Here is a 26,247-nt window from a genome sequence, read left to right as displayed (position 1 = left end):
TGCTGTGATCCCAGAGGAGGCGTGTGAGTGTGCGTGTGCGTGTGTTTGTGTGTGCTTAGAGGTTTGTCTTGGATCCCGAGGCAGGACAAGGAGGGGTGGTTTGCTCCACTTCTCCAAAGACTTCCTGCGAGATTTCGGCTGTGGATCTCCTCTCCCTCCACCTTTCATCTGTCAAATGGACCCTTTCTTGCTGTTTTAATTTTCACTTCATTATAACGAGTCGTAACATTGAAAAGGAAAGCTGATGGAATTGTCTTTGTGTTTGTTTTGGGCTCAATCACTGGGCGTCCTGTCCTGGCAACTATTTAACACTCCATCTAGTGCAGTAGAAGCTGAAATCAGCGGAGTATTTTTCAATTAAAAGGGGAAAGAACTAATGAGTTTAGCTACTGAGTCCATTTTTATGATTTCTGTAACAAGAGCTATGTTAAAGTAAACAACTGGTGGTGGTTTTATTAAATTTACTCCTGTATAGGAATTCCTTCTGTGGTATTTTTCGCCAGGCAAGTGTCCTCCAAGCCTCCTGCCGCTCTGCCAGCTTCCAGGGGATGGAAGTTGTGCAGGGATCAGATAAAAAGGCAGATCCCAGGCAGGGCTGTAACACGGGATGCTGTTTGCAGCTGGCAGCGGGCTCAGTTCTGCTCCCTCACTGCTCCTACCGACATTCCACGGATGTGGTTTTGTCTCTTTTTTCGCCCTGGAGCTCAAACCTGAGGGAGCGCAGCGCTTCCCCCGCGCTGCTCCCGCTGCTGCCTGAGGGGTGGGATGGCCCACGCCCGCATCCGTCCCTGCCATTCCCGCTGGGAATGCTCCGTCCGTGCGGTGAGACGCTCGGCAGCTGGGCTGGGCAGGTGCAAGCACAGAGGTTGGGTTTTCACCCGTGTTCCCCAAAGGAACGCGCCGGGGATGTGGGCACTCCACTCCAGGGCAAACGCGCTCTGGGGCGTCCTCAGCCCCACGGCTGCCGGCAAGCCTAAAGACAGTGACAGAGCCCCGTTCTGTGGGAAAACCTGCGCAGTTCCTCTCCTCCGGGCTTCAGGCGCTCGCAGGTGAATTACCATCCCCACAGACACTGTAGGAATATAAAGGAAAACAAACAAAATCCGCCATCCCAACCTCCCTCCCTGCTGCTGCTGAGGGGCGGGGAGGGAGCGCGGCCGCTCAGCGTTTCCTGGGCTATCCCTCCTCACTGGCGGCCTCACTTCCCTCTACACCGCGGAGTTCCCAATAAAGCCTTCCAAAACCCTGACATTTTATTATTTCTGTGGTTTTTCGGGTGCTTTTCAGGTTAAACGGGGGCCGAGATTTGAGGGGGGGGGGGGGGGGGGGGGGGGGGCGGAGCCCCCCCGCCACCAGCTTCCCGCCGTGCCCCGCGCGCCATGGCCGCGCCGGAAGTGGCGCGCGGTCGCCATGGCAACCCCGGCCCGCCGCGGCCATGGCGGAGCCGCAGGACGCCACGGTGAGGGGAGAGGGGAGAGAGGAGCCCGGGCTGAGGGGACCGGGAGGGACCGGAGGGGCGGGGGACGGCAGAGGAGGCGAAGGGAAGTGAAGGGCGGCGGCGGCGGCGGGAAGTTCTTCTGAAGAGCGAGTTTTTAATCTGCACGCTTGGTGTGGAAAACGTGAGGGAAATTCAGCGTGTGGTGAAGTAATTAACATTAATTATCGATTATTAGGAACAGGGGAAGAGTAATGGAGGTGGGGATGGGGCTGCAGCACAAGGAGCGGCTGAGGAAGTTGGGGTGTGCAGCCTGGAGTAAAGGAGGCTCGGAGAGAGCCCGGAGCCCTGCCAGGGCCTGGAGGGATGGGATGGAGAGGGACTGGGGACAAGGGATGGAGGGACAGGACACAGGGAATGGCTTCCACTGCCAGAGGGCAGGGATGGATGGGATCTGGGAAGGAATTCCTGGCTGTGAGGGTGGGCAGGCCCTGGCACAGCTGTGGCTGCCCCTGGATCCCTGGCAGTGCCCAAGGCCAGGCTGGACAGGGCCTGGAGCACCTGGGACAGTGGGAGGTGTCCCTGCCGTGGCAGGAGGCTGAACAAAATGATCTTTAAGATCCTTCCAACCCAAGCTCTTCCATAATTCCTTCATTTTTTGTGGTGGTTGCTGTGGAGCCCCACTGGGATCAGTACCAGGCCTGGGTTGTTCAGTGTACTTGGAAATTATCTGGACAAAAAGATGGGTAGAAAGTTACTCAGGTGAGGAGGAAATAGGAGAAACTTCAGGAAAGTCTTAACAGAGTGAGAGGACTCAGGATGATGGGTGTGCAGATTAAAAAAAAAATTGAAATATGTAAACCAGTGAGGTGTTGTGCTGGTTATTCCTGCTGAGGATGGAATGCTCAGAGTTGGGTGAATCCATGAAAATAGCAGCTCAGTTTTTTACAATAGGAATCAGAACAGTCAATAAAATCTTAGAAACTTTTAAGAAACAAAAAAGTAAACAGTAAAAAAAAAAAGAGCCTTTCTTGGGTTATTTTTCATGTCTCAGCCTCTCTGATCTGCCCCATCTCCAGTAAAAAAAGATGCAACTAGAAAATGTTCCCAAAACATTGCAAGGAGCAAAGATTGTCTGAATCTCTGATTTTAAAAATTATTTATTAAGGAGCGGGGAGGTGACACAGGTATTTAAAATGCTGTGTTGTGTCTTCCCAAAAAGCAGAGTGAAAAATAAAAATACTTTATCCTGTATAGACCCTTTATTTTCCATGAAGGTTTGCTGGTTGATGCAAAGGAAGTAAATAATATAAAATTGATGTGTTTTCTGGGCAGTGTTTGCTGGGGGAGGTTCCCTGCCCTCCATGTGTTGGGACATCCCTGTGCTCACATCCTGCACACTCAGACATTCCCTGGGAGCAGCTTTGCCCTAATTAACCTCATAAATGTTTCATGAGACATGGTTTTGACTTATTTTCTGTGTGATCTCTAATTAGGTGCTTGAATGCTCCAGTAGTGTTTTTTTGCAGGGTAAAGATCCCTTCCCAGGATGAGAAGTGACCCCACAACAGGGGTGTGCTGCACGTTGATTTAATCAGAAATCTCAGAAATCCCTGCCTTGCTTGGCAGGGCAGAGTTTGTCCAGCAGCAATGCTGCTATTTTTGTGCCCTCCTTTGGGATTTGCCAGTTGTCCTTTCTGATTATTTTCTGGAGCAGAGCTTCAAGAAACCTTGCCTGGTCTATTTACTACTCCTGGTTTCTGTCTTTTCAGGTTTCTTCATCGCCAGCGGCTACAGAACCAACAAAACCCCGTCCTAAAAAAGGTTTGTTTGAAGATCTGATTGTGTTTCTTGGGCAGGTTGGTTTTAAGGTTTTTTCTGTAGTGTTTGCAGCTGTCTAGGAGGAAATAAATGTCCTCTGGGAGAAGAGGAGACTGTCTAGACTGTAATTTGCTGCGTACCAGTATTTTTCCAGGGTCTCTGTGAGCTCAGTGCTGTTTCTGGCTGATTTACCATAACCACAGCCTGTGTCATGTTTGCTTATAATCTGTGAGACTGTTTATTTTATTGTGTACTTACTTATGGGGCTGTTAATGAGTTTGATACTCATTTATCCTCTCAAATAATAACGGGTTTGTTTTGGGTTCTTCAGAATGGTGTCTTGCTCTGGAAATAATCTTGGGAAGCAAACATTCTGTCTTGTGGGGGTTTTTTACGTCACATATTCCAATATTTGAAGTGAAAGTGATATCAAATCAGGCAGGTTGTGAGTTTAATTATAGTTTATTTGCCTTTGTTTGTTTCTTTTTAATAATGAAAATGTGTTAATTCACTCAGTGCAAATTGTTGGTTTGAAATCTGAACTGGAACAGGTACAATTTCTGTTGTTGGTTTGACCAAATCCTGCTGTTTTTTGAGGAATCTGGTAAATTCTTGAGCCTCTCCTTTTCTGCTTTCCCTCATTCTTGAGGCAGGACTTGGCCTGACACACAGTGAGTGTTCTCTTCTCTGTGGCACTCCCCTTCCAGCACAGATGTGGTCACTGCAGAGCTTTTGTGCCTACCTGAGCTGAGTTTCTGGGATGGTTTTTGATAGATTCTCCCTTCTCGAGTGTGCAGAGGGCTCACAGTTCAGATTCCAATTAAGAGTATTTACCCCCAGTGCCAGAAGCAGTCCTTTTCCCTTACCTTTGCATTCAGGGAGCCTCAGTGGTGAGCACAGCCCCTTGGCCATTTTCTGCCCTGGTATTCCTTGGGATGCAGCCTGCCTTGGGATAATGCTGCCAGTAAGAAGGAGTTTGACTGGCAGCTGGGCACTGCAGTGACATTCTGCCTAACTGGGTTCTTTGTCCTGCAGGCCTTGGGAAGCTGGAAAAACCACTTTGCTTTTGGGGAGCTCAGGCCAACCTCACATAGTCCCAATTCCTGGTAGGAATTCCAGCCCTTGAGCAGAGTGTGGCTGGCCTGGAGATGGGGCTTGGCTCAGCACGAGCCCAGGCCTCTTTGGGAACATTGCTACTGCTTCAGGCCTGCATGGAAGTAAAAATAACTCCCAAATTTACTTTTATCTTGACCCTCAACTCTTTCAGAGCAAGGATTGCTCTAAAATTACTCTGAATTGGTTACTTTGAGGCAATTAGTCTGACTTCCATGGAGGCACTGATGGGCTCCCTGGTGAGCTATTTCATCTCTATCCTTTCCTATAAAGGTTATGACTCCCATCTCATCCTCCAGAACCCCCACCCTGCTCTGCCTCCTTGTGCAAGTCCCATTTATTTGTGGCTCTGGATCTCCCTTTTATAATGACACAACCCTTGGCTCCAAGTAAACTATGATGATTTTTGAAAAATCCTCTAGCCCATGACTTTTGTAATTCACTTTTCTGTCCTTTAAGGTAAATTGAGGCATCTCCAGGCCTGGCACACCTCGGGTTGTTCTGACTGAAATGCCTTCAAAGCCTTTGGGCTTTGCCATTTAATATTTGACTTCAGTGCAGCTGGGAAAGCTGATTTGAGCTGCCTGGTCGTTAATCTCTGGGAAATGAGGGCAGCAAAAAGATTTGTACTTGGAGTGATGTAACAGTGTCCTCTGTGTGTGGGTGGGTGGGGGACTGGGGGCATGAAGAAGAGGAGGAGGGAGAACGAAGGGATGTTGGATATTTTTTTGTGGAATTTGGCAGGAAAGAGCAGCATCTATTTCCCATGACAGCTGCGTTTTTTTAATCGAATATTTGTAGACCATCTTAATTAAATATCTCATCCTATTTTAGTTTGGCTGAGGAGAATTACAATGAACTTTAGGAGCCAGGCTACATCAGTGCTGTTTGAACAGAAGAATGCTGCTAAACTTATTTTAAACTGGCATTTTAAACATTGAATGACCACTTTCTGTTGCAACAAATTGCCTTTTTATATTTGCATTGTGTTTTCGAGCAGGATAAAGCTTCAGTGTCAGTGTTTTCTCTGGCAAGAGAGATCCTGAACTCAACGTTAGCACAAACAGGTCTGTGAAATGCAGAGACCATATGAACAGTTTGGTGTGGGTAAAATTTGTGCCCAAATGGAGCAATAATGGATGAAGTGGTTGCACACAGGTGTAGCAGAGTGGGACCAAGTCATTGCTGAGGCCCTGTGTTAACCATCACAGTGCTGCATTCAGCCTGTTCGGGTTGTCAGGGTTTGTGCTGGGCAGGAGTGAGGCATTAAATGTGTGTTTCTGAGCATGGAGTCTCAAATTTGCCAAAAATCATTGGAATGACAAAATACACACGTGCAGGTGCTAGCTTTAGCCAGAAGGCCACATTTTCAGTGATGCAGGTCTGATATATTGAACCTGAATTGAGTAGCTTCCCCTCACTGTTCTTGCTTTCCAGTGGATGTATTGAACCTGAACTGAGTTGTTTCCCCTCACTGTTCTTGCTTTCCTCCCATGATCCTCCCTGTGAGCCAAGAAAAGGTGGAACCTACAACTAATGTTCAGCAAGTGGGTTGTTGGCTCTTGGAAGGATAACGTTGAGTTTGGAGGTGGAATTTGCTCGTGAAGTATCTGATCCATCATGTGGCTGTTGGGCTGCCAAAGCCTGAAAGTTGGGATTTGGGAGCCTGGCTTGTGGGCAGGCCAGCCCTGAGGGAAGAGGATGAGTGTTCAGCAAGGTTCTGCAGCAGATGGTGTTGGTGGAATCAGGTTTGAAATCCCTCCATGCAATGATCTGAATTAATGGCATGGGTGGAGGTGACTCCCTCCAAGTATCTTGTGGCCACCCTTGGTGACAATTGTCCCTCAGCAGCTGACACAGGAGTAGCATTCATTATTTTGTCCTTTATCCCCTGTTGGCAGAGCTGCTCCCAAAATCAGTTCCCTTTGTTGCTCCATCCATAGCTCTCCCTCTGTTGATCCCCAAGCAACTGAGGGTGGAATAAATAAATTCAAGCTCTGTTCCTTGAAGTGATAAGGAGTTAATGTCAGTCTGCTGAAGTGGGGTTTTAATCTCTCTCCTGCATTCTAAATTAATCAGATATTTTCCTAAATGCTTTACTGGTTTGGAATTGAGATAGGCTGTCTCCCATCTTCTCACTTTCTTTTCCTATGCAGGCAAATAAAATAATTTTATAGGATCTGATAGTACTGGAGTGGAGAAGTGCTTTTACCAGCTTGTATTGTTGGTTTTTATGGAACATAACTCAAATTTATTTCCCTTTATTGTGAAAAAAATGTTTCGAAAGTAAGTTCTGAGCTCGTGTTTGTCTAATAACAGTTCAGAGGTTAATGGGACAATTTGAAATGCATTTGGATTTCTACATGAATATGAGACCTCAGACTTTCTGAGATGCACTGATGGTGTTTTAATGACAAGGTAGAATCCTAAATATGTACACAGTATAATAAACTCACTGAAGCAAAATTGATTTTGCTTGAATCACTGGGAAGAACTTGTCCTAAAAATCCATTAATCTGTCAAGAATGAGAATTCTGAATTGTCATCAACCACCTCTACACTTACCACAGGAAGGGTCAGGTAAATAATTTTCAAAATGAAAATCCTGCAAAACTATTAGCAGACATCAAGTGTTCTCCCTGGCCTGGGCATTGGGGTATTTTTTGGATGCTTTGTAGGAATGTTTTTTCTAGGGTTTGAAGGAAGGATTTATCTGTGACCTTTGGCAAAATGCTCTGGCTTTTGTTGCTTTCCATTTATCAACCACAAGCTTGGCCTAATATTCAGTGACAGGTTTTGGATGCTGCAGGCTTTTGGTTAACAAAACATTTGGAGACATGAAAAGTATCATATAAATGGATATATTACAGTGCACTGCTTGGTCTGTTGGGTGGTGGCTCTGGTTAGGAAGTGCCAATAAACAATCTCCAAATGTGGCTCTTAGTAATGCTAATAAATATTAATGCAATAAATAATAATAAATAATGCTCAGATTATGCAGAAATAAATAAGTGGTTTTTGATGAGCTGTCCTGTCTCTCTCTGGGTGGCACTTGCTTGCCAGATGAACCAGTGGGGATCCCTCCTGCTCCTGCAGATGTTTTAAGGGGTTCTGTGAGTGTTTAATCTGAAGAGCAGGAACTCTTTACCCCGTGGAGTCGATTCCGTGCACTTGCAGTGCTGATCATTTCTGAATTTCTGATACAGTTTCTTAAATCAATATAAATCCATTCTTTGAGCTGGCTTCAAAGCTGCCTTTGAACTTGTAAGAGTGAAGCTGCCTGAGAAATCCAGATAAAAACAACCCCCTTGAGTTAAATTAATTAATACTTCTAAGTGTGTCAGAAAGAAAAGGCCTTAGTGGGAATGTCGTGGTCGGAGGGAGCCAATCCAGCCCTTATCTCTCCATACCCATTCACTTCCATTTGGCCACATGCAAGCCAAGATCTTTTAGTCCATTTGAACCCCCAACCTTGTGGGAAGAAATTGGTTCCTAAATAAGCTAGATTAGTTGGTAATTACATCATTGTTTTATGTAAGAGACTTGGGTATTTCCATCTCGCCGATAAGTGGGGAGCAGCGAGTGCTGTGTGTGATGCTCAGGATCTGATGCAGCTGCTGGTTTTGAGTAGTGAGATTAAAAAATGGATTATCATTTCTGGGTAATTAAATTCTATAATATCCTTCACTTCATCCTCTTCTTCCCAGAATAACAGCCCAGTAATCCCTGCACTGCAAAGAACTGGTAATATTTAAATTGGGATGTGCTAGCACAGCTCTGCCCTCTTGTGTGTGTACATTAATATCTGTGCTGACAGGAGCAGGGAATCCTTTGCAGACAGCACAACAGGGAACATTTTAGTGCCAGTTATTAAAACAGGTACATTCATTTTTTGAAGCTTCTTTGAAAGTCCTTGGTGCCAGGCAAGTTTCTTTTGATTCTAAAGCCTTCAGCCGCAGTTTGTTGGCGTGCTGCATACAGATAAAATAGCATCTCCTGGTGGGAATTTAAAAATAATTCTGTAAAAATAGTAAGTGACAAATTTAGGAAGGGTGGGATTCATCTCTCTGCATTGAGACATCTCTGATGCAGAGCAAGTCTCAGCAAGATCACTCGTGCTCCATGTTTAGTCAGTGGAAAGGGCATCTGTGCCATTCCCTGACCTCTCCCAGCCACCTGTGCTGGGATGAATCCCTTCCTGAGGATGCCTGTTCCTCTCCTTTACCTTGGAGACAAGGCAAGTCATCATATCTTCATTTTCAGACACTTGAAGGAGATGCAGCTCGCTCAAGAGTCAGAATTCCCCATGTCTGTGCAGCTGGAATGTGAGCATTTGAGCCTTTGGTGACAGAATCACCTGTTACATTTAGCCCAGCTCTCCAGCAGCATCTGTGGCACAGGAATGACAGGACATGTTGAGCAAGGAGCAGCTCACTGAGGCATTTTTGAATTAAAAATATTTCCATTCACTCCTTGCAGGGCCTGTCCCCTTCACTGCCAACGCTTCCAGCTGCATTAGACACGCTGCAAGCCCTGGGATTTTGTCACTGGTTTATTCATAATTCTCAATAATTTCATTCCCTGCCTGACTGTGATTCATATTTTTACTTCTAATTAGGAGGAGGCGGAGTGTACTTCTGTGACTGTGTAATTAAAGACTATATCATTAACACATTTGTACAGTAGGGAAGAGAGAAGGTGCACAGGCAAATGTTCATCCTGGGATAGGCTGGGATTTCCCTCCTGGAAAACTTCATCCTGAGGCAATGAGGCTGGAAGAACTCAAACTATAGGGTTTTGTGTAGGGAATATTGAAATGTTTGCAAGGCCAGCTTCTATATTTTTTTGTGTATGTATATCTATGTTCTTATAATATTCTTTCAATATAACATTCTTTGGCAGTGGATGAACTGAGGACAGGTTCTAGGTGCTGTTCCTTATGGAGTGGGAATTTTCAAAGACTGATGTGGCTGGATTCTGCTCCTCTCCATGCTGGAATTTTATTTTGCTTTCTAAAGGAAAAACTTTTCTTACAAATGCCTTACAACGATTTTGGTTTCAATTTCCATGTAAAATACCTCATGCTTAGACAGAAAAAGACTAAGCATAGGAATTAAAGCCAGAGGAGGGATTAGAACTGGAAATCCCCAAACTACTTTGCTCCTGATTGCTGGAATTAATGAGGAGACGGTTATTTTGGGAATGCATGCAGCCACTTTGTGGGGGACAAAATATATAAATCTCTCCCATCCCAATGTTGCTGTGGGAGGAGCCAGCAGTGAGCATCTCAGACCACCTCTGCTGTTCATAAGGGATTTTATTGCCTTGCCTTTGCAGTGGTGTGCTCTGCTCCCCAAATCTGGGAACAGACACTGGAGAGAGCTCAGGCTCCACCTTGCCCACAAGAGTTAAACAGAGGAGAGCTGGGGTGTCATGCCAGGGCTTGGATCCTTGAGTATCTCCAAGTGTGATGTCTGCATCCTCAGGGACTTAAGAACTAACATGTAAAATAGCCTGTTTTTTTGGTTTTTTCCCCTAATTTTATTGCCTTGCCTTTGCAGTGGTGTGCTCTGCTCCCCAAATCTGGGAACAGACACTGGAGAGAGCTCAGGCTCCACCTTGCCCACAAGAGTTAAACAGAGGAGAGCTGGGGTGTCATGCCAGGGCTTGGATCCTTGAGTATCTCCAAGTGTGATGTCTGCATCCTCAGGGACTTAAGAACTAATATGTAAAATAGCCTGCTTTTTTGTTTTTTCCCCCTTTTTTTTTGTTTTCCTCTGTTCTGAGCACATCTCTGCTCAGCAGTCAGTGCTGATGGTCAAAATTGGCTCATGCAGAGCAAAGAGACTTTCAGTTCTCATTTTTCAGAAAGACCATACTATTTCAAATTTCCTTTTGAAGGTGTTTGTAACTAAATTTCTTACCAGTGGTATTTGTTTGAAACAAATTTTAGACTTGAATTGAGCATTATCAGGCCTGAATTAAACTTTTTCTGGAGTAATGATCAGGATCATGTAGTTGTGTTAAAGATGTGTGTAAATCTCATCCCCCCCAGATGGACTCAGGAGTGCCCAGTGGTGTCTCACCAGCCTCCTGCTCCAAACAGGGATTTCCCAGTGACCAAACTGGTTCTGGCACTGAGAGGTGCAGGGGGATGACAAGTGTGTGTTTATTTACAGATCATCCCACTTCACCTTCAGGTTGAACTCGAGCAGCACGTAGTAGAACACAAATAATTAAATAAATAAATTCTCTTTATATGGCAAATTAATTTAATAATCATTGTATTTTTTCATAAATGAAACCATCTTTCTTTGGAGTAACTCAGAACTGTAAATGTGTTAAATCAGAAAAAACCCACAAATCTGAGCAAACAACTCAATGAGATTTATGTAGTGCATTGTAGCAAGAGAAAATGCCCCTTTTCCCCCATGCCCTAGAGTATAAATCAGATTTAAGATACAATTTTGAAGTCTTTCATCTATCCCTGGCTATTTTTCCTGCAGGGGGAGGTGGAGAGTCAGAAATGTTGCTTTTTTTTTGTTGTTTAAACCTCTGTTTTCAGCCTCCTTCCAGCTTTCCCTGCACCTCGTGGAGCTATTAAGCCGTGGGAGGCAGCTCTGGGGATGAGTTACAGCACCGGGCTGTGTGTGATGAGTTTTATTAACCCCAGCTGACTGTAAAAAACGAGCAACCACACGGCTTTAGGGCTTGATTTAAAGGTGTTCCAGCAACAATTTGCAAACTGGAAAACACAGGGAAAAGGGATTAAACAGAGAATGGCTGCAGTGTAAAGCCGGTCCTTTTGTTGTTGTTGTTTATATCCATTTTAGAGGGATTTGTGCATACAAACACCTCTATTCTCACATATATTCACTCACACATGGTGGGTGAAATAAAGCTCGTAGTGCCTCTTCTGAGTGCTGGGTTTTGGGGTTATTTTTCATTATTACTGAGTTTTGAATACATTAACGGCTCCATTTTCAAACTCCAAGGATGCATCTGGGCGTAGGAAGAGCAATGTTCCTGTGCTAGTTTTCTTTCAAAGCTCTAATGTATTTATACTGCCACAGTCTCAGTAAAAAGAGTCTGAGGAAGGAAGAGGATTTCTTGTCAAATTTGGCTCTGCTAGAAATTTGTAGGATGCTCTTCTCACACCGAGGCAGTCTGTTAGTTTTAAATCTTGATAAGAAGATTGATATTAGAGCTTACAAATGTTTTCTCTCCATTATCATACCTTGTTTCAGAAAAACCAATTCCCTGAAGGGCTGTGTTGTTCTGTAGAAGCTGTTGCAGTGTGTGCCCTATTATTTGAATGTTATTTTTGCCCAGAAGATGCTCATTCCCTCCCTGACACTGGGTTTACAAACGGCAGCAGAATTCCTGGCGTTGGCAGCTTGTGAAGCTCAAGGCAAAAAGGAGACGGGCACAGATGGGCTCATCCTCCCTATCCATGTTTATTTAACGTGGCTAGGAGAGCACAGAGCTGCGTTTAACCACAGCTATGCCTGAGCCTTCCCCAAGCTCTGGGAGTGGAAAGAATGGTAATCCTGGCAGGAATGTCAGCCACAGGAGGCTGGGCTGGGAGAGTGCTCCCAGGCGGGCGGCGCTCCCGCAGAATTCCACGTGCTGCCTCTCACATGTGGATGCTCTCCTGCACAGACAAGTGGCTTGTCTTTGTGCCACTGGGAGTTTGCCATTAAGGCAACATTCAGAATGACTTGGAAGTGGGGACTGAATGTCCAAACCCATCCAGTCGTGCTGCTGTGTCCCAACCTGGCCTGGTGATGGGAGCTGATAACCTGCATCTCTCTTTGCCACAGCCCTGCTTTGACTTCTCCACAGCAAGGTGCTGTGGTTTTAAACTGCCAGAGGGCAGTGATGGATGGGATGTTGGGAAGGAATTCCTCCCTGTGAGGGGGGCAGGCCCTGGCACAGGGTGCCCAGAGCAGCTGTGCCTGCCCCTGCATCCCTGGAAGTGCCCAAGGCCAGGTTGGACAGGGCTTGTAGATTAAGATGTTGTGGTTCTGGAGAGGTGTATAAATAATTTCCATTAATTCTTTCTGCATCTGAATAGAGCACAGAGCCTGGTAATAATCCTTTACTTCCAACAGCCGTTTTTGGGGGGATCAGATATGTTCCTGTGTCAAATTTAATAATGAATTTAGACATAGATATTGGGAAGGAATTCCTGGCTGTGAGGATGGGGAGGCCCTGGCACAGGGTGCCCAGAGCAGCTGTGGCTGCCCCCGGATCCCTGGCAGTGCCCCAGGCCAGGTTGGATGGGGCCTGGAGCACCTGGGATGGTGGAAGGTGTCTCGGACTTGATTATCTTTAAGGTCCTTCCAGCCCAAACCATCCTGTGATTCTGAGATTCACTTTATGAAATTCTTTTGTGCTTCTGCTGCCTCAGTATCAAAATGTCACAATAGAGAATTGAGGCACTGCCTGGGTGATTGTTAGTTTTGAAAATATCTCTGTTCTTGGATGATGCTGTTTTGCAACATGGAATTTTGAATTAGAATTTGGAAAAGGAGAGCTGAATTCTTATGGAAAATCTTTCCCACATACATGGTACCTACCACAATGGATCCAGGCTGTGGCTCATGAAGCTACTGCAGAATAAAAAAATGAAAAATACTTCCATTTAACTGCCTTTGCAAAGCTTTTCTGTCCTTTCTTTGTGCTATATATTATGTGTGCTTTAGGTTATTAGGGGTTTTGGGCAATAACAAGTTCTTTGTGTCTGCTTGAGTCTTTTGCCCCTTTGCTGCTCTTGCTCAGGCTGCTCAGGTTAGGTTCAGAGCTGGAAGGGGTGAACTGGGGCTTGGACCCTTTCCAATCATCTGGATTGGAAGGGGGGCTGGGCTCTGAACTATTTTTTTTCCCTCTGAGATGGCTAAAACTTTTTCTTGAGCCACTTCTTACTGCTGGTGCTTTAGCAATCATTTCCCCCACAAAATCTCATAAGAGTTTCTGGGGCCTTTTCCCCCTCTTCTTTTTACAGCAATTTAAAGCCCTTTTATTAAATCTAAACCCTACTGTTGATAGTTCATCCCTAAGCTATAATTACCCAATATGAAGATGCAAGCACAAAATAATTTCCTAGGGAGGTTTACACAAAAGGGAATAACTCATTATTATTTTTTCCAGTCCTCTGAGAAAATCTATAAGAGGAGGAATAAAGGGAAGAGTGATGATAGAGCAGCACAGATACAAACCTGATGATCTTACTCTGATTCTGTCAGGGTTTCTGCTCCAGTGGCTTCCTTAGAGGAGCATTGTCAGAAAGAAAAATCACATTGCTGGAAGTGGCTCGTGCAATCAATCACTGGCCAGCGAGGGGATCAGATGGATTCCCTTTTGAATTCAATCAAAACACACTTCAAAGGCATTTAATCATATTTTTGGTGGCTGACTCCCTGGCACAGGACTTTTGTAGTCCCACAAAAGAGAAGCTGAAAGACAATTATGCAAGTTATAAACTCTTTTTGATGTAGGTAGCAAGTTCTTTGATGATTGTGTTTTCCTGGGCTGGCCTTTGGGCAGATTGATTTACAGCAAATAATGGTTTTTTGTTTCTTCACTGCTAGAAGCATCTAAACCACACTTTTCCAACCTGTGCCTGTGCAGTGCTTGGGATTATTGCTAGAGGTGACAAAGAAAAGTGTGTCTTCATACAGCAGTGACTTAGGAGAAAATCCTGAAGGCCCATCTATTGAAAAAGGTGTTTTTTTCCCTTTCTCTGGAGCTAGAGGCCCAAATAGCCAGGCATTTGTATTTCCATTTTCTTCAGGAGAACACAGTGACCCATTGCACTGTGACAGCCCTTATCAGCAGGCTGGGGGAGCAAACCTGAGGGAGATAAATACCCAGGAGCAGCTGTCCACTGCTTTGTGGGAAAGCAGAAATGCAGATTGAGTGGTTGTGGTTCTGGAGAGGTGTATAAATAATTTCTGTTAATTCTTTCTGCATCTGAATAGAGCATAGAGCCTGGTAATAATCCTTTACTTACCACAGCCATTTTTGGGGGGATCAGATATGTTCCTGTGTCAAATTTAATCATGAATTTAGACATAGATTTTGAAAAACATCAGAATTGTTTGCCTGCTTTCAATTTGCTTGCTTTAGGGAGAAAGAAGAAAAAGAGTGATTCGCGTCTCCTCAGTCAGCCTTGTTGCTATTTCCAAATGACTTTAAGGAGCATAAAATCTCCCTGTGTTTTCCCAGTCACAGTTTTCCTTAGCTCACAGGTGCATCCCTGGGGGAAGCAGAGCTGGTTTATCTGCACATGTCAGATAAACCTTTTCATTTCTCCATTTTCTCTCCATCCCAGCACTTTCAGGCAACTCCTTGGGTTTCCCCTTCCTCTTTGCAGCCTGATTTTCTGCTCAGCCCTCAGTCTGATGTTCAGCATTTCTTCCTTCCCATCCCTGTTCCCAGCAGGCGTTTCCATGGCGTGGGAGTGGAGTATAATATCCTTCTTGTCTCCTAAGTGTGAAAAAGCTCTTTCCTTCAGGAATTAAACAAGCAATCCTCCGTCCCCTCTCGGTGTACTGGCATCTTAGCTTAGCCCACAACATTGGTGTATGTTTTAACCTTTAATGGTACTTTTTGTCTTCCCAATAAGGCATGAACAGATGGTTGGAGACCTGGGGGGGGTGTGTCTGGAGTTCTTTTGACTATTCCCTATTTGAGACAGCTGCAGGGTTTTCTAATTTGAGGCACAAAATGGTGAAGGATACTTCAGTTCTGAGTGTTGATGGATACATAGAATTTGCAGTGTCTGTCCTTAAATCCCTACTCACAAAAGAAGGTGGGAAGTGCCCAGGTGGGTCAGGGTTGGTGTTTTATATCAGATAGTGGCACCAGGAGATGCCAGGCAGGAAGGGCACACAAGCCCAGCTGCTTTTATAGAATCCCAGACTGGTTTGGGCTGGAAGGGACCTTAAAACCCATCTGCTCCCACCCCTTGCCATGGGGAGGGACATCTTCCACCATTTCAGGGTGCTCCAAGCCCCATCCAGGCTGCCTTGGACACTCCCAGGGATGGGGCAGAGCATTTCCAGCATCCCCAGGTGCTGTGTTTCTGTCACACCCTGGCACTGGTAATAATAACCTGCACAGGGGAGCAATTACAGAGTGTTAATGAAATAGGTCGCCCCTGAATGGGCTTCAGATGTGAAATAGTGGGGTTTCAATCAATTTGTGGCATTTAGGCAGCCTCTTGACTCTTCCCTTCATCCTTTAACTCTAAGAAGGACAAATCATAAAGCTATCAGAAATCAATTAATCTGATCTGGGAACACGCTTGTTAAAATGCCTTACTTACCAAGATCCAGGTACTCCACAGCAGAGCAGAATTCAGAAATGTTTGGATCCCTGCTCTGTGCATTTCTGTAAGCTTAGCCTGTTTGCATTACTCTTTTGTTTGGATTACTCTTTTGTGTGTTTGGATTACTTTTTTGTTTGGACTGTGAGCTTTTTATTTGTTTTAGGGTAGTTGAACCTTCTTTAGAAGCTATTTGACCTTAAATTGCTAGTGTGCACATTTAATTCTCAGCTCTAATATAAATCTAGTTGGATATTCTGGAATTTAAAAAAGAAAAACCAAGAAAATGAGAACGGCTTCGTGAAATGTTTTCCAAATTCAACAGCTGAAGGATGTTGGGTTTAGGAGCTCTAAGTGAAACTGGCCTTGATGTGGGTTATGGGGGAGAGCCTGGTGTGCTCCAGAGGCGATTAAAGCTCAGCCATTCCAAGAGATAATTCCACTTGGCACCTGCCTCCCGTGATCCAGCCCTTCCCCTGCAGGGTTTTTCTTCACCTCTGATGGCAAAGGGCCCCTGGGCTCCAATCTCCCCTGTGCTCTGTGCTGCTGGAGCTGAGCCAGCGTGTCCAGGGGTCTTGCATGGTCTGTGCCATGCCCCAGAGGGCTGGAGGAGCTGTCCCTGTGCCGTGTCCCCCCAGCTCTGCCCCAGCCCGGCTGTGCTCTGCGCTCGTGTCACAATATTGACTTGCAAACACGGAGCTTTTGGGCCAGTTGCCATGGTTACCCCTCGGCACGGAGACTCCAGTCCCAGGCAATACATTCGCAGCCTTAATGAAATGCACAGCAGCGTGTTCAACTTGTAAACCCGACGTGGGTATCGCTAAGCAACATCCATCCGTGATTTGCCATAATTACTGCTGCGAGCGGCACACCATTGAAATGCTGGAGCACAAGGCTTCCTCCTCCACTGCATCAAATGCTTTTCTGCAGTAGCTCCAGGCTCTCAGACCTGTGATGTTTCGTAGTCCCTTCACAGATTCTCAAAGAACTAAGTTTGACCTCTTTAAATTATTCACACCTCCAGACTCCATCTCTCCAATCTCCTTTTTTGTTTATCTACTGTTTCCTGCTCATTCAGTCCCAGAAATTCATCTTAAAGACCTTTGATTCTTTTGCCCTAGATTAAAAATGTGAATCCAACTCATTTCCTCCTAGCTGCTTCTTGTGTATTTGAAAAGATCCAATTCCTCCAACCAGTGTTGGTGTTGAATTGAAATGTGTGTGTGAAGCTGTTTACTTCAGGATCTGCTCCAGGAGGAGCTGATGCCTCAAGTCTTTTAGAATCCCAGACTGGTTTGAGTTGGGACCTTAAAACCCATCTTGTTCCAACCCTGTGCCGTGGGCAGGGACACCTTCCAATAGACCACCTTCCAGTAGGTGGAAGTTTTCTGCTTAGAGCTTTTATTTAATATCTATTCTGAACAAAGTGTTTTATCCACGAGTTTGAGAAGCAGAATAAAACCAGGCCCTGTTTAGAAGCCCACACTCCAGCCTTCAAGTCAAATCATTAATTGTAATTGCAGATCTTGAATTCCTTGCCTTGTGCAGCAGTTGGGGTGGTTGGGAATATCTCTCCCAGATTCTCTGCTGCTCAGTCTGACTCCTTGTGTTCTGTGAATATTTTCCATGTACAGCCCCAGAGCTGCCAATCCTAGAGAGGAAGAACTGGCTGATTTATCTGCTCTACGTCCGCAGAGACTACGAGGAGTGTAAGGTAAGAGCTGCCTTCAGAATGTGGGAATTATTTCACTGATATCATGGAAAAAACAGTTTTCTTCACAGTTTCCCAACCACCCTCTTTCCTGACTTCTTTTGGAATAAGGGGACCAAGAGAAAACAGGAGTAAAATTACTTCAGTGTTCTCCAGTCTTCGACTACCTTGAGGTTCTGAGGCTGCAGCTCTCTGGAGCAGTCTGTGAGCTCAGGATGTCACTGGGAGGGGAAAATGGAAAGAGCTGCAGAAAACAGGAGTAAAATTACTTCAGTGTTCTCCAGTCTTCGACTACCTTGAGGTTCTGAGGCTGCAGCTCTCTGGAGCAGTCTGTGAGCTCAGGATGGGAAAACAGGAGGGGAAAATGGAAAGAGCTGCAGACCTCTGTTGTTCCAAGTGATGGATAGGGTTTTCCAAACTGATAATAACACAGTTCCACAGTGCAGGTTTCTTGATGGTACTACAGAGACACTATGAAAACACTTCAGTTGAGGGGAGCATTACTTCCAAGTGTAAATAAAAAACATCCTTGTTACTCTTGAGCAAAATTGTTTCATTTTACACATGATCCATGGCATGCTCTAATTCATCTTGGGCTTGGTGAGCAGTTTGGAACTGGTTCTCTGGAATTATAATGGTAAGTGGACTAAGGAAATGGCAAATTATTGTTTAACAGTGTGTTTTTCTGATAAAATGAACACAAGAAGATGATGCACCCATGGGCAGGAGAAGGGGACAAGAGTTGCCATTCTGATTCTGGCACGTGCAGCAAAGATCTAAAAAGACTTTTTGGCTTCTGAAACACCAGGTTGGTCAGGACTTGCCTCTGCTGGAGAGATCTTGGAGGTGCTTAGGAAACAGGCAGGCTGGAGGAATTTAATTTAGCTCTTAATTAACAGAGCCAGGAAGTTGTATCATTAAGTAATTTCCTCTCAGATCTTGGTTTGCATAGATAGAAACACAAGCTGGACTAGCCCTCAAAACAGAAAATTGTTTCCCTTTTTTGTGGTCTGACTGGAGTTTCTTGGTGCAATTCTGTGTGTTGATTGTTTGTGTGATGGGATGTGGAATCACAGAGTACAGAAAAGAAAAATATGTGCAGCTCAGGAAACCAGAGAAAATAACAAATGGATGATATAAAGGCAACACTGATGTCTCCATGTCTTCATCAGTCATGGAAGCAAGGAAATAGCAGGGGAAAATCGAGAGAAGACAGCTAATAAATACTCCTCTGCTTGGCAGGCCAGCTTTCCTTTTCCTCAGAGCTCACAAAACAGTGTTTTTGCAGTAAAACTGGAAGATTCCAGGACAGTTTGGATGTTGTTAAAATCCATCAGTTTAGTCTCAGTAAGAAACAAGTGACCTGTTGTGTTAATTAATTTTGGTCTTTCCCACTCAGTGCTTTGAAATGCTCCCTCTCTAACAGAGTTTTAAAATCTCCCATAGTTTTCAATGAACTCTAAGGCCATTAAAAACTGTTTATTTACTGACATCAGCTCCCCAAAGTGAAGGCATTAAAGTGATTTTGACCCTTTCAGTGCTGCTTGAGCAAGGTGCCAGGCAGACATCCCTGAGAGTCTGCAGCTGCAGCATCCTCTGGGATGACACAGAGACTGCTTGGTCTCCTGCCAGTTGTGTCTGAATTCTGTCATCAGCTCCTTAAATAAACTTGGGGGAAGAAATCTGGGATTCGAGATCATATTCCTTAGCTGAGGGCCTTTTGCTGTGGGACTTTTTAGGGTTTATAGAATTAATCAGATTTCTCTAAAAGATAGCTCTCTATTGCCCTCTCTTGCTCTGAGAATCCAGGTTTATGCAGATGGAACAATCCAGAGTATGGGAACTGAGGAGATGTTGGTTATTTCTGAGTACAGTGTTTTATAATCATGCACTTTGTAAAGAGTTACATAGATAAATTGGCAGGTACAGGTGAGAGAAGAGCAGCTCAGGCCTGTTCTTCCTTTTACTTCCTCTCTTTACAAGTGAGGATTGTCAATAAGAACTTTCCTTCTTCTCAATAGAATATCTTCTCAAGAATAACTTCCTCAGTAATAGTTTTTCTCCCATGTGCTGTATTTGAGGTTCAATTTTCAGGTTCTTCATTTCTATTCCTCTCTGACCATACACATCTGAAATGCCAGATGAGCATCAGGTCACTGCTCACCCAGAAATTATTCTTACCCCCTGTATTCTTCCACTTCTGCACAAAAGAGGAGTCTCAGAGCAGAAATTATGCTCTTGATTCCTATCCAGGGTGTTCATCCTCCCAAAGGTGGGACCAGTTGTGACTGTGGATTATATCCAAGCTGCAGCCAGCCCACCCCAAACTGGGAGCTGTGTGATGAAGCCAGCAAGAATTTACATTTTCATCAGGTTTTTTTCCCTGTTCACTCCTCATTTGTTCTTTTGGCTTTCATTCACCCAGCTGCAGTTGCTCCAGTTCAATTTATTCCTTCACAAAGGGCCTGGGGTAGACACCCTTATCAGCAGAGGATGCTTTCAGAGATGCCTCCTGGCGTTTTCCCCAGGTAGTACCTAATTGTCTTTGGGAATAGGAATGAACAGAGGAATACTAAAAGGGCCACAGTGTTCCTGGCACAGAGCTCTGTTGTGTGCACTGTGTGGTTGTCCCAGTCATGGTCCAGTGCCCCTGTTAGAGGTGGGGTTGTGGTTTTTGTGACTGGAACCAAATCTCTGGAATCAGCTTTGTTAAAATGATGTGAGTTTACAATTTTGTCCTTCCAGGCTGTCATCAAAGAGCAGCTCCAGGAGTCCCAAGGGCTCTGTGAATATGCTGTCTATGTTCAAGGTATGTCTGAAAATCTTTTTGCTAAAGCAAGTCACCCCTGATTTGAGATACAGAGAACAATACAGGGGTTAAGTGAGGGAAACAGAATTGTTATATCAAAAGTACATTTTTTTTCCCTGTGTCTGCTCCATTTGGTTTTGAAATTTAGGATTTTCACATGAAATGGGCAGATTAAACGTCCTGTTTTCTCTGTATTTGTCATCAGTTCTTCTTTGGGTTATAGATTCCTGGCCCTCAGTGTGTTGGTGTGAGTTTGCTTCTGTTTTCTCTTTGTTATCCACCCCAGATGATCATTGTTTCACTCCTTGCTCTAAGGATGGTGTTCCTCTTCCTGCCCTGCCCTCTGACCCCTAAAAAATGTCTCCCAGAATGTGACATTCCAATTCCAAATGCCACGGTGGGGGACAGTGGAGATTTGCTGGCAGGGACATGCTGAAGAGGCTGGGGTGGGGAGAAATCCAGACTGCATCTGTACAAGCAACTGCCCGAGGTTTAAAGCTTAAAGCTTTTGTTCTGACCCCTGAATTTCTCCAGGCACACAGAGTGCTGCCCTCAGACACAAAACTGTGGGTGCTGCAGGAGGGGAAAGCACCAGAGGAGCGTTGATGTGATAGATCTGTACTCTCCCTTCTTTCCCTGCTCTCAGAGGCACGTTTTTCCTGCTGAGAATGGATTCATTTCCCTGCTGTCTGTTGTTTTACAGCTTTGATATTTCGCTTGGAGGGGAAAATTCAAGAATCTCTTGAACTTTTCCAGACATGTTCCATTCTGAACCCTCGAAGCGCTGACAACCTCAAGCAGGTGGCACGATCCCTGTGAGTGGTGTTTTATTTGTTGTTTCTCTTGGATGTGCCACCCAGGACCTTCCATGCTTTGTTTTTCTCTTAGGCTGCTTAATTCCAGACATGTTTCCTCCTTATCAACACTTGGCTTGGCTTCCAGAAGCGTGGGTTGTTCTTTAAGCAGAATCTCTGTTATCTGCCTGGCTGCTCTTGTGTTTTCTTTTCCTTTGGGCTTCAGGCAGAAAGGTGATACTGATTTCAAGGTCCAGAGCTACAGGTGCTGACCTGAGCTGGGCAGGCTTGCCCTACAGACCCTTTTCTGTTGCTGAATGTTGTGTTAGGGCATCTGTCCCTTTCTTTGGAGACAAAAGCAGGCTGCAGAGCCTGGGCATTCATTCCTTACATCCCCAGTAGTGTCAGGATGGAGGACCTTGGTCCTGAGAGGGAGCAGTGCTGAGATTGTAAACTTGTCCTGCAGATCTCTGGAGATGCAGCAAATAAGATAATTTCTCACTGGCAAAGGTGATAGTGGCTGCACAGCAGGGTCTGAAAACAGGAAAGACATAAGAATTGCAATCCTTTTGCAGGTTTCTCCTGGGGAAGCACAAGGCAGCCATCGAAGTGTACAATGAAGCAGCAAAACTCGATGAGAAGGACTGGGTGAGTGTTCAGGGAGTTGCAGATCCTTGTAACAGCTGCAAACTTGTCCTAGACCAAGGTGAGCTCACACTGCCTGTGGTCTGAGCCTGGTTTGGATCACAGGAGCCAAATCCCACACCTTGGGGCAAATCCCTGGCTTGGGGCACAGAGAATTGAGCAGTGTGTTGGAACTTGGCCAAGGATCAGTTTTAACATAACCACATCTGTGCTTTAAGGGAAATATGGGGAGAGTTTGGAAACCTCAGTTATTAAAACTTGCTTGAGTAATTGGAAAAGCTTTTGTAATGCAAAGCATTGTTGAAAATACATGAGCAGTGATTAAATTAGCTCTTCTGTATAAAAAGACAAAAAGAGGGAAAGAGCATTGAAAAGGGAAGGGTGTGACAGTGGGTGAAGGAGAGGCCATCCCTTGCAGCCTTCTGCAGGTGCCTGTTTTGCCTGCAGAAGTGTTTCTAAAGTAGGCTTGCAATGTGTGAGCTCATTCCTTTGTTTGTCTGTACATCCAAAATTCAGGATACAAGGATAGCTTTGGTGTTATTCAGATTACTCTGTGCCAGACAACTCAGAAACCTTTTGTATCACAAGTCTTTTTTCCACCTGCATTTCCAGTGCTTGGCACGCTTGTAACCCTATTTACAACCCAGCAGGCAGATGCCAGTGGGTATTTTGATTAGTTATTCCCCATTCCTGGCTCAGCACTGGAAGCAGAATCAGACTGTGCTCTTCCCTCATTCTGCAGTCTGCAGCAGCCTGGAGTCACTGATTCAGTTCTACACAGCTGGAGAGGCTGCCTGGAGGAAAACAGGTTGATGGGGAAGTAAGAGAGTTTCCAAAGGTCAAGGCTGTCTCAGCTGATGAATCAGTGAAATGCTCACCAGAATAAAATAAGAAATTAGGAGAACCTTGCTTTTCAGGGATATGCTGGGCTGGGAAAAGTGCCTTGTGTGTTAAACTGGGTGAGGAGTTAGGAGCAGGGATGCTCCCTGTCACCAGAGTGTTTAGGATCCCTAAGGGATCTCCCTACCTTGTTCAAATTGTTTAGGATGCCAGAGGGATATCAGATATTCCAGTGCTCAAGTTGTGTTTTGGAAAATTAAGCACATTTTCCAGTTCTGTCCAGCTGGGTTGGACACTGCATATCCTACTGATGTACAGCCAAACTGAGTCACCCATGAGGGCAGCAAGTTTTAGAGGGTGACACCATGATGAAGAAATCAGTCTGTGCTCCTTGTTCTCTGAAAACAAAATGTCTGATGTCTCAAAAGAGATTTGTCATGTCTGTGGTTTTTGTCTCAGTGGACTGTAACGTTCTCTGTACAACCCCACTTAAGCTCTGTAGGTGCCTGAAGTAACTGGAATTTATAGTTTTACTTGCTCTAAAAAGCAAGAAGGGTGTGGGCAGTCAGGGCTCTCCTTCTCTGGGTCAGTGTTGTCAGATTTTATTTCATACCTTGTGCTGATTTGGCTTTTTTCATGCAGGAGATCAGCCACAACCTGGGTGTGTGCTACATGTACCTGAAACACTTCAACAAGGTAATGTCAGTGGGAAGCAAGGAAGCATCCCAGAAATTTCACTGTCTTTGATAGCTTGAAATGGATCATTTGCAGCAAGAGGTATCAAGAAAGTTTTTTGCTTCAGTGTTTTGTTTCTGGGAGCAAAGGTTTGTGAGCTCTCTGTTTCCATTTGTGTGTTTAATTACTTTGAGTCAGCTGCAAGTCATTGAGGTTGTGTAAAGGGAGATCAGCCTGTGGCAGGATCAGAGGCTTTTTCTGAAATCTAAGATTTTTCAGAGAACATTTCTGGTTTTAAAGGGCATGTTGGAGAAACCTCAAACTAGACAGAAAATGGGCTGTGCTCCAGTAAGAGCTGCTTCTGTGTCTGAGCCCTTTAAAGGCAGACCCAGGAACACTGCTGGCTTTGTAGGAGCAGCAATCCAGGTCCATCCTCTTGAAGCAAGAGAAGGGTGATGGTAAAACCCCAAACCATTTCCCCAGCTCAAACTGCTGCACCTCATGCAGAGAGTTCCTGAAGGGAACCTCTTCTCCTTGGATCTGGCAGGACTCAGAGGGAAAGAGTTGTGGGGCTGTTTGCTGGAGGTGCAGCAGGTCCTTTTTTCCTCCCTGGGAAGGTTTTGCTCCTGTGTCTGAAGCTCCTTTTGAATTACACCTGGAGTTAGTAAAGGAGTTTTGGAGTTTGAAATGCAGTTTTATTCCCGAGTTTGAGTGTGTCATTCCCAGTTCCTCACTTAACCATCCCCTGAGTGCTGGTGGTGAGCACTGAGCTGTCTCTGATCCAGCTGCTCTAAGGGAAAAAGCAACATTTAAACCCTGTTTGTTCCCAGTGTGGCCCAGTCCTCCTTGCTGCTCTTGCTGGTGGGGTGCTGTGGCCCTTGCAGCAAAGCCCAGCTGTGCTCCCTGTTCAAGGCATCCCTGTGAAAAAACAGCCTCTGCAGTGTGGGTTCACACTTGGGATTTGTCTGCACCAACACCTTCCAAACTGGGACCTGCTCACACCTCCACTGAGACTTTCACTTCCTGACTGCTGGAATAAGCATTTTAAGGAAGAATAAGCTGCAAAGTATCAGTTTACCCAACAAATCCAGAGAGTCCCTCAAGCCAAACAAACTCAAATCCAGGAGCAGGCCCATGCTGATCCCCTCCTTGGGAGGCCATTGCCTCTTGCTTGGCTGGGAGGTGTTGCCTTTTACTGCCCCAAAAAGCAGGTGGCTGCTGGTGCAGAGTTTGTTCCAAGGATTAGCTGGGCTGGGGTTTGTGTTCTCCAGGTGCAGGGGATGATTGTTGGCTGTCCTTCTTCCCTGGCTGTTGGGGATTGCTCATGGGCTGTTGCTTTGCTGAGGGCTCTGTAATCATTTATTATTTTTTTATTCTCTGTGGTTGTGTTTTTAGGCACGAGACCAGCTCAACAATGCCCTGGAGCTCAACAGACACGACCTGACCTACATGATGCTGGGCAAAATTCACCTCTTGGAGGGGGAGGTGGATAAAGCCATTGAAGTATATAAGAAAGCTGTAGAGTAAGAAATATCCCTTTTTTCCATCTGCCCATTCCCATCCTATGCCAGGAGAAAATTGATTGGTGTCCCAGATCTGAATTGAGGCCATGATTAAAAAGCTAATGGTAATTACAGGGGCTCTGAGCAAAGCTGGCACTTCCAAGCACTTCAGCTGTCTCTGCTCCTGCTGACAGTGTGGCAGGGAAGAAGGGAGCTGTTGGAAGGGCTGCCAGAAAAAACTGGAATAACAAATGGACAGAGATGCCTGGGAGCAAAGTGATCCAAATCTGACTTCATCCATCCCAAAGGTTTATCTCCCAAAACAATGTAACCCTGCCTGTCCATCCAAAATCCCTGCCTGGGTGTCACTTGCTGCTTTCCCTCAGAGCAGTTTGTGGCTGAGGAAATGTGCTGGTGCCCAGGGAGTTTCTCCCATCCCATCACTGCTCCTCAGTGCCCACCTATCCTTGTTTTAGGGCATTCCCAGTGCTTTCAAATGTGGCTTTGCCATGGAGGCCAGCACTAGGAAGAAAATCAGGAGTGTGTTGGGACCACAGGGGTATTGTTGCAGTGTTTCCTTACATGTCTGCCCTCACTGCTGCCTCGGGGTGGGTGGGTGGGGTTGGGCAGGCATTTGGACTAATCTAGAATGTTTATTACGTAAATAATCCTTGCTAAGCATCTTACCAGGTTTATATTCTTATCCTGGTGCTCCCCTGCCCTCCTTTCTTCTTCATTCCTGTTTATTCCTGGGGTTTTTTTGTTCTCATCTGCCTATGACATTTTTCTTGCTGTTTCCAGCTCCAGGATAGTCTGTTATTCCTTGTTTATATTCCACCAGGCACAGGTGGTTTTGTTGTGGTTGAAGTTTAGAGGTGCCAGTGTGAGTGTGCAGGTCAGATTTTTTTTTAAGTCTTGGTAGCAGGGAAATAAAAACTGACTGCTGTTGAGGTGAGTGAGACCACAAATTGTGTCTCTCTCTGCTTTGTCCTCTTTTGTTGTGGTTTCCATCCTATTTATTTGTAATCTTTTTATAAGGTGAATTAAAATTCTGATGAGGAGTGTGTAGGATCCATCAGGAATGCTGAGGATTGCCTGTCCTACACGGCCCAAGAGGCTTAGGATGGATGGATTTACAGGGTGGTTTATGAGAGACAATGGAAAATCTCATTTGGTATTTCCAGGTCACTGATTCAGACTCACTTTGAAGCTTAACAAAACCACATTATCTTATTATGTGTCCAGATGTATTTCACACAGCCTTGTGCCTTCCCACCAATACCAGAAGATATTTGTGTAGATGAGGTGTGATGTTATTCAAAGGACCTCCCCATGATGGCAGTTGTAATATTTGTTTTTAATAATAACTGTTTAATTTCCTGGATTGATACACCAGTAATGTAGCATCAGAATTCCATGTTCTATTTTCACCCTGTTCTAGAAGCCTGAAAAGCAAACCCAGCCCTTTGGCTTTTGTGTTCCAGGTTTTCTCCAGAAAACACAGATCTCCTCACAGCTCTGGGCCTACTGTACCTGCAGGTACTAACTGCTGTTACTGTTACAAAAACTT

At 45.2% G+C, this 26,247-nt stretch overlaps 1 protein-coding gene across 3 annotated transcripts in view; it reads left to right on the top strand.

Annotated features, from left to right (window-relative positions):
• Positions 1 to 1,364: 1,364 nt before the first annotated feature.
• BBS4 (Bardet-Biedl syndrome 4) overlaps positions 1,365 to 26,247 on the top strand; it is a 34,954-nt gene continuing 10,071 nt past the window's right edge. For 2 of the 3 annotated variants that reach the window (XM_039722778.1, XM_039722779.1), the window contains exons 1-9: positions 1,365 to 1,459; positions 3,208 to 3,259; positions 17,336 to 17,415; positions 20,158 to 20,221; positions 20,925 to 21,036; positions 21,591 to 21,663; positions 23,143 to 23,196; positions 24,571 to 24,698; positions 26,162 to 26,216. In XM_039722778.1, the coding sequence (XP_039578712.1) occupies positions 1,436 to 1,459; positions 3,208 to 3,259; positions 17,336 to 17,415; positions 20,158 to 20,221; positions 20,925 to 21,036; positions 21,591 to 21,663; positions 23,143 to 23,196; positions 24,571 to 24,698; positions 26,162 to 26,216 (642 nt within the window). In that variant the 5' untranslated portion in view covers positions 1,365 to 1,435. Of the gene's footprint in view, positions 1,460 to 3,207; positions 3,260 to 17,329; positions 17,416 to 20,157; positions 20,222 to 20,924; positions 21,037 to 21,590; positions 21,664 to 23,142; positions 23,197 to 24,570; positions 24,699 to 26,161; positions 26,217 to 26,247 lie in introns of those variants that run through there. The other variant, XM_039722780.1, reaches the window with a different exon arrangement.

Source organism: Passer montanus, unplaced genomic scaffold (assembly GCF_014805655.1).
Source record: "Passer montanus isolate IOZ18808 unplaced genomic scaffold, ASM1480565v1 scaffold5, whole genome shotgun sequence".
Lineage (NCBI taxonomy): Eukaryota > Metazoa > Chordata > Aves > Passeriformes > Passeridae > Passer > Passer montanus.
Note: the sequence above shows the minus strand (reverse complement) of the source record. Positions and strands in the feature narration are given on the sequence as shown.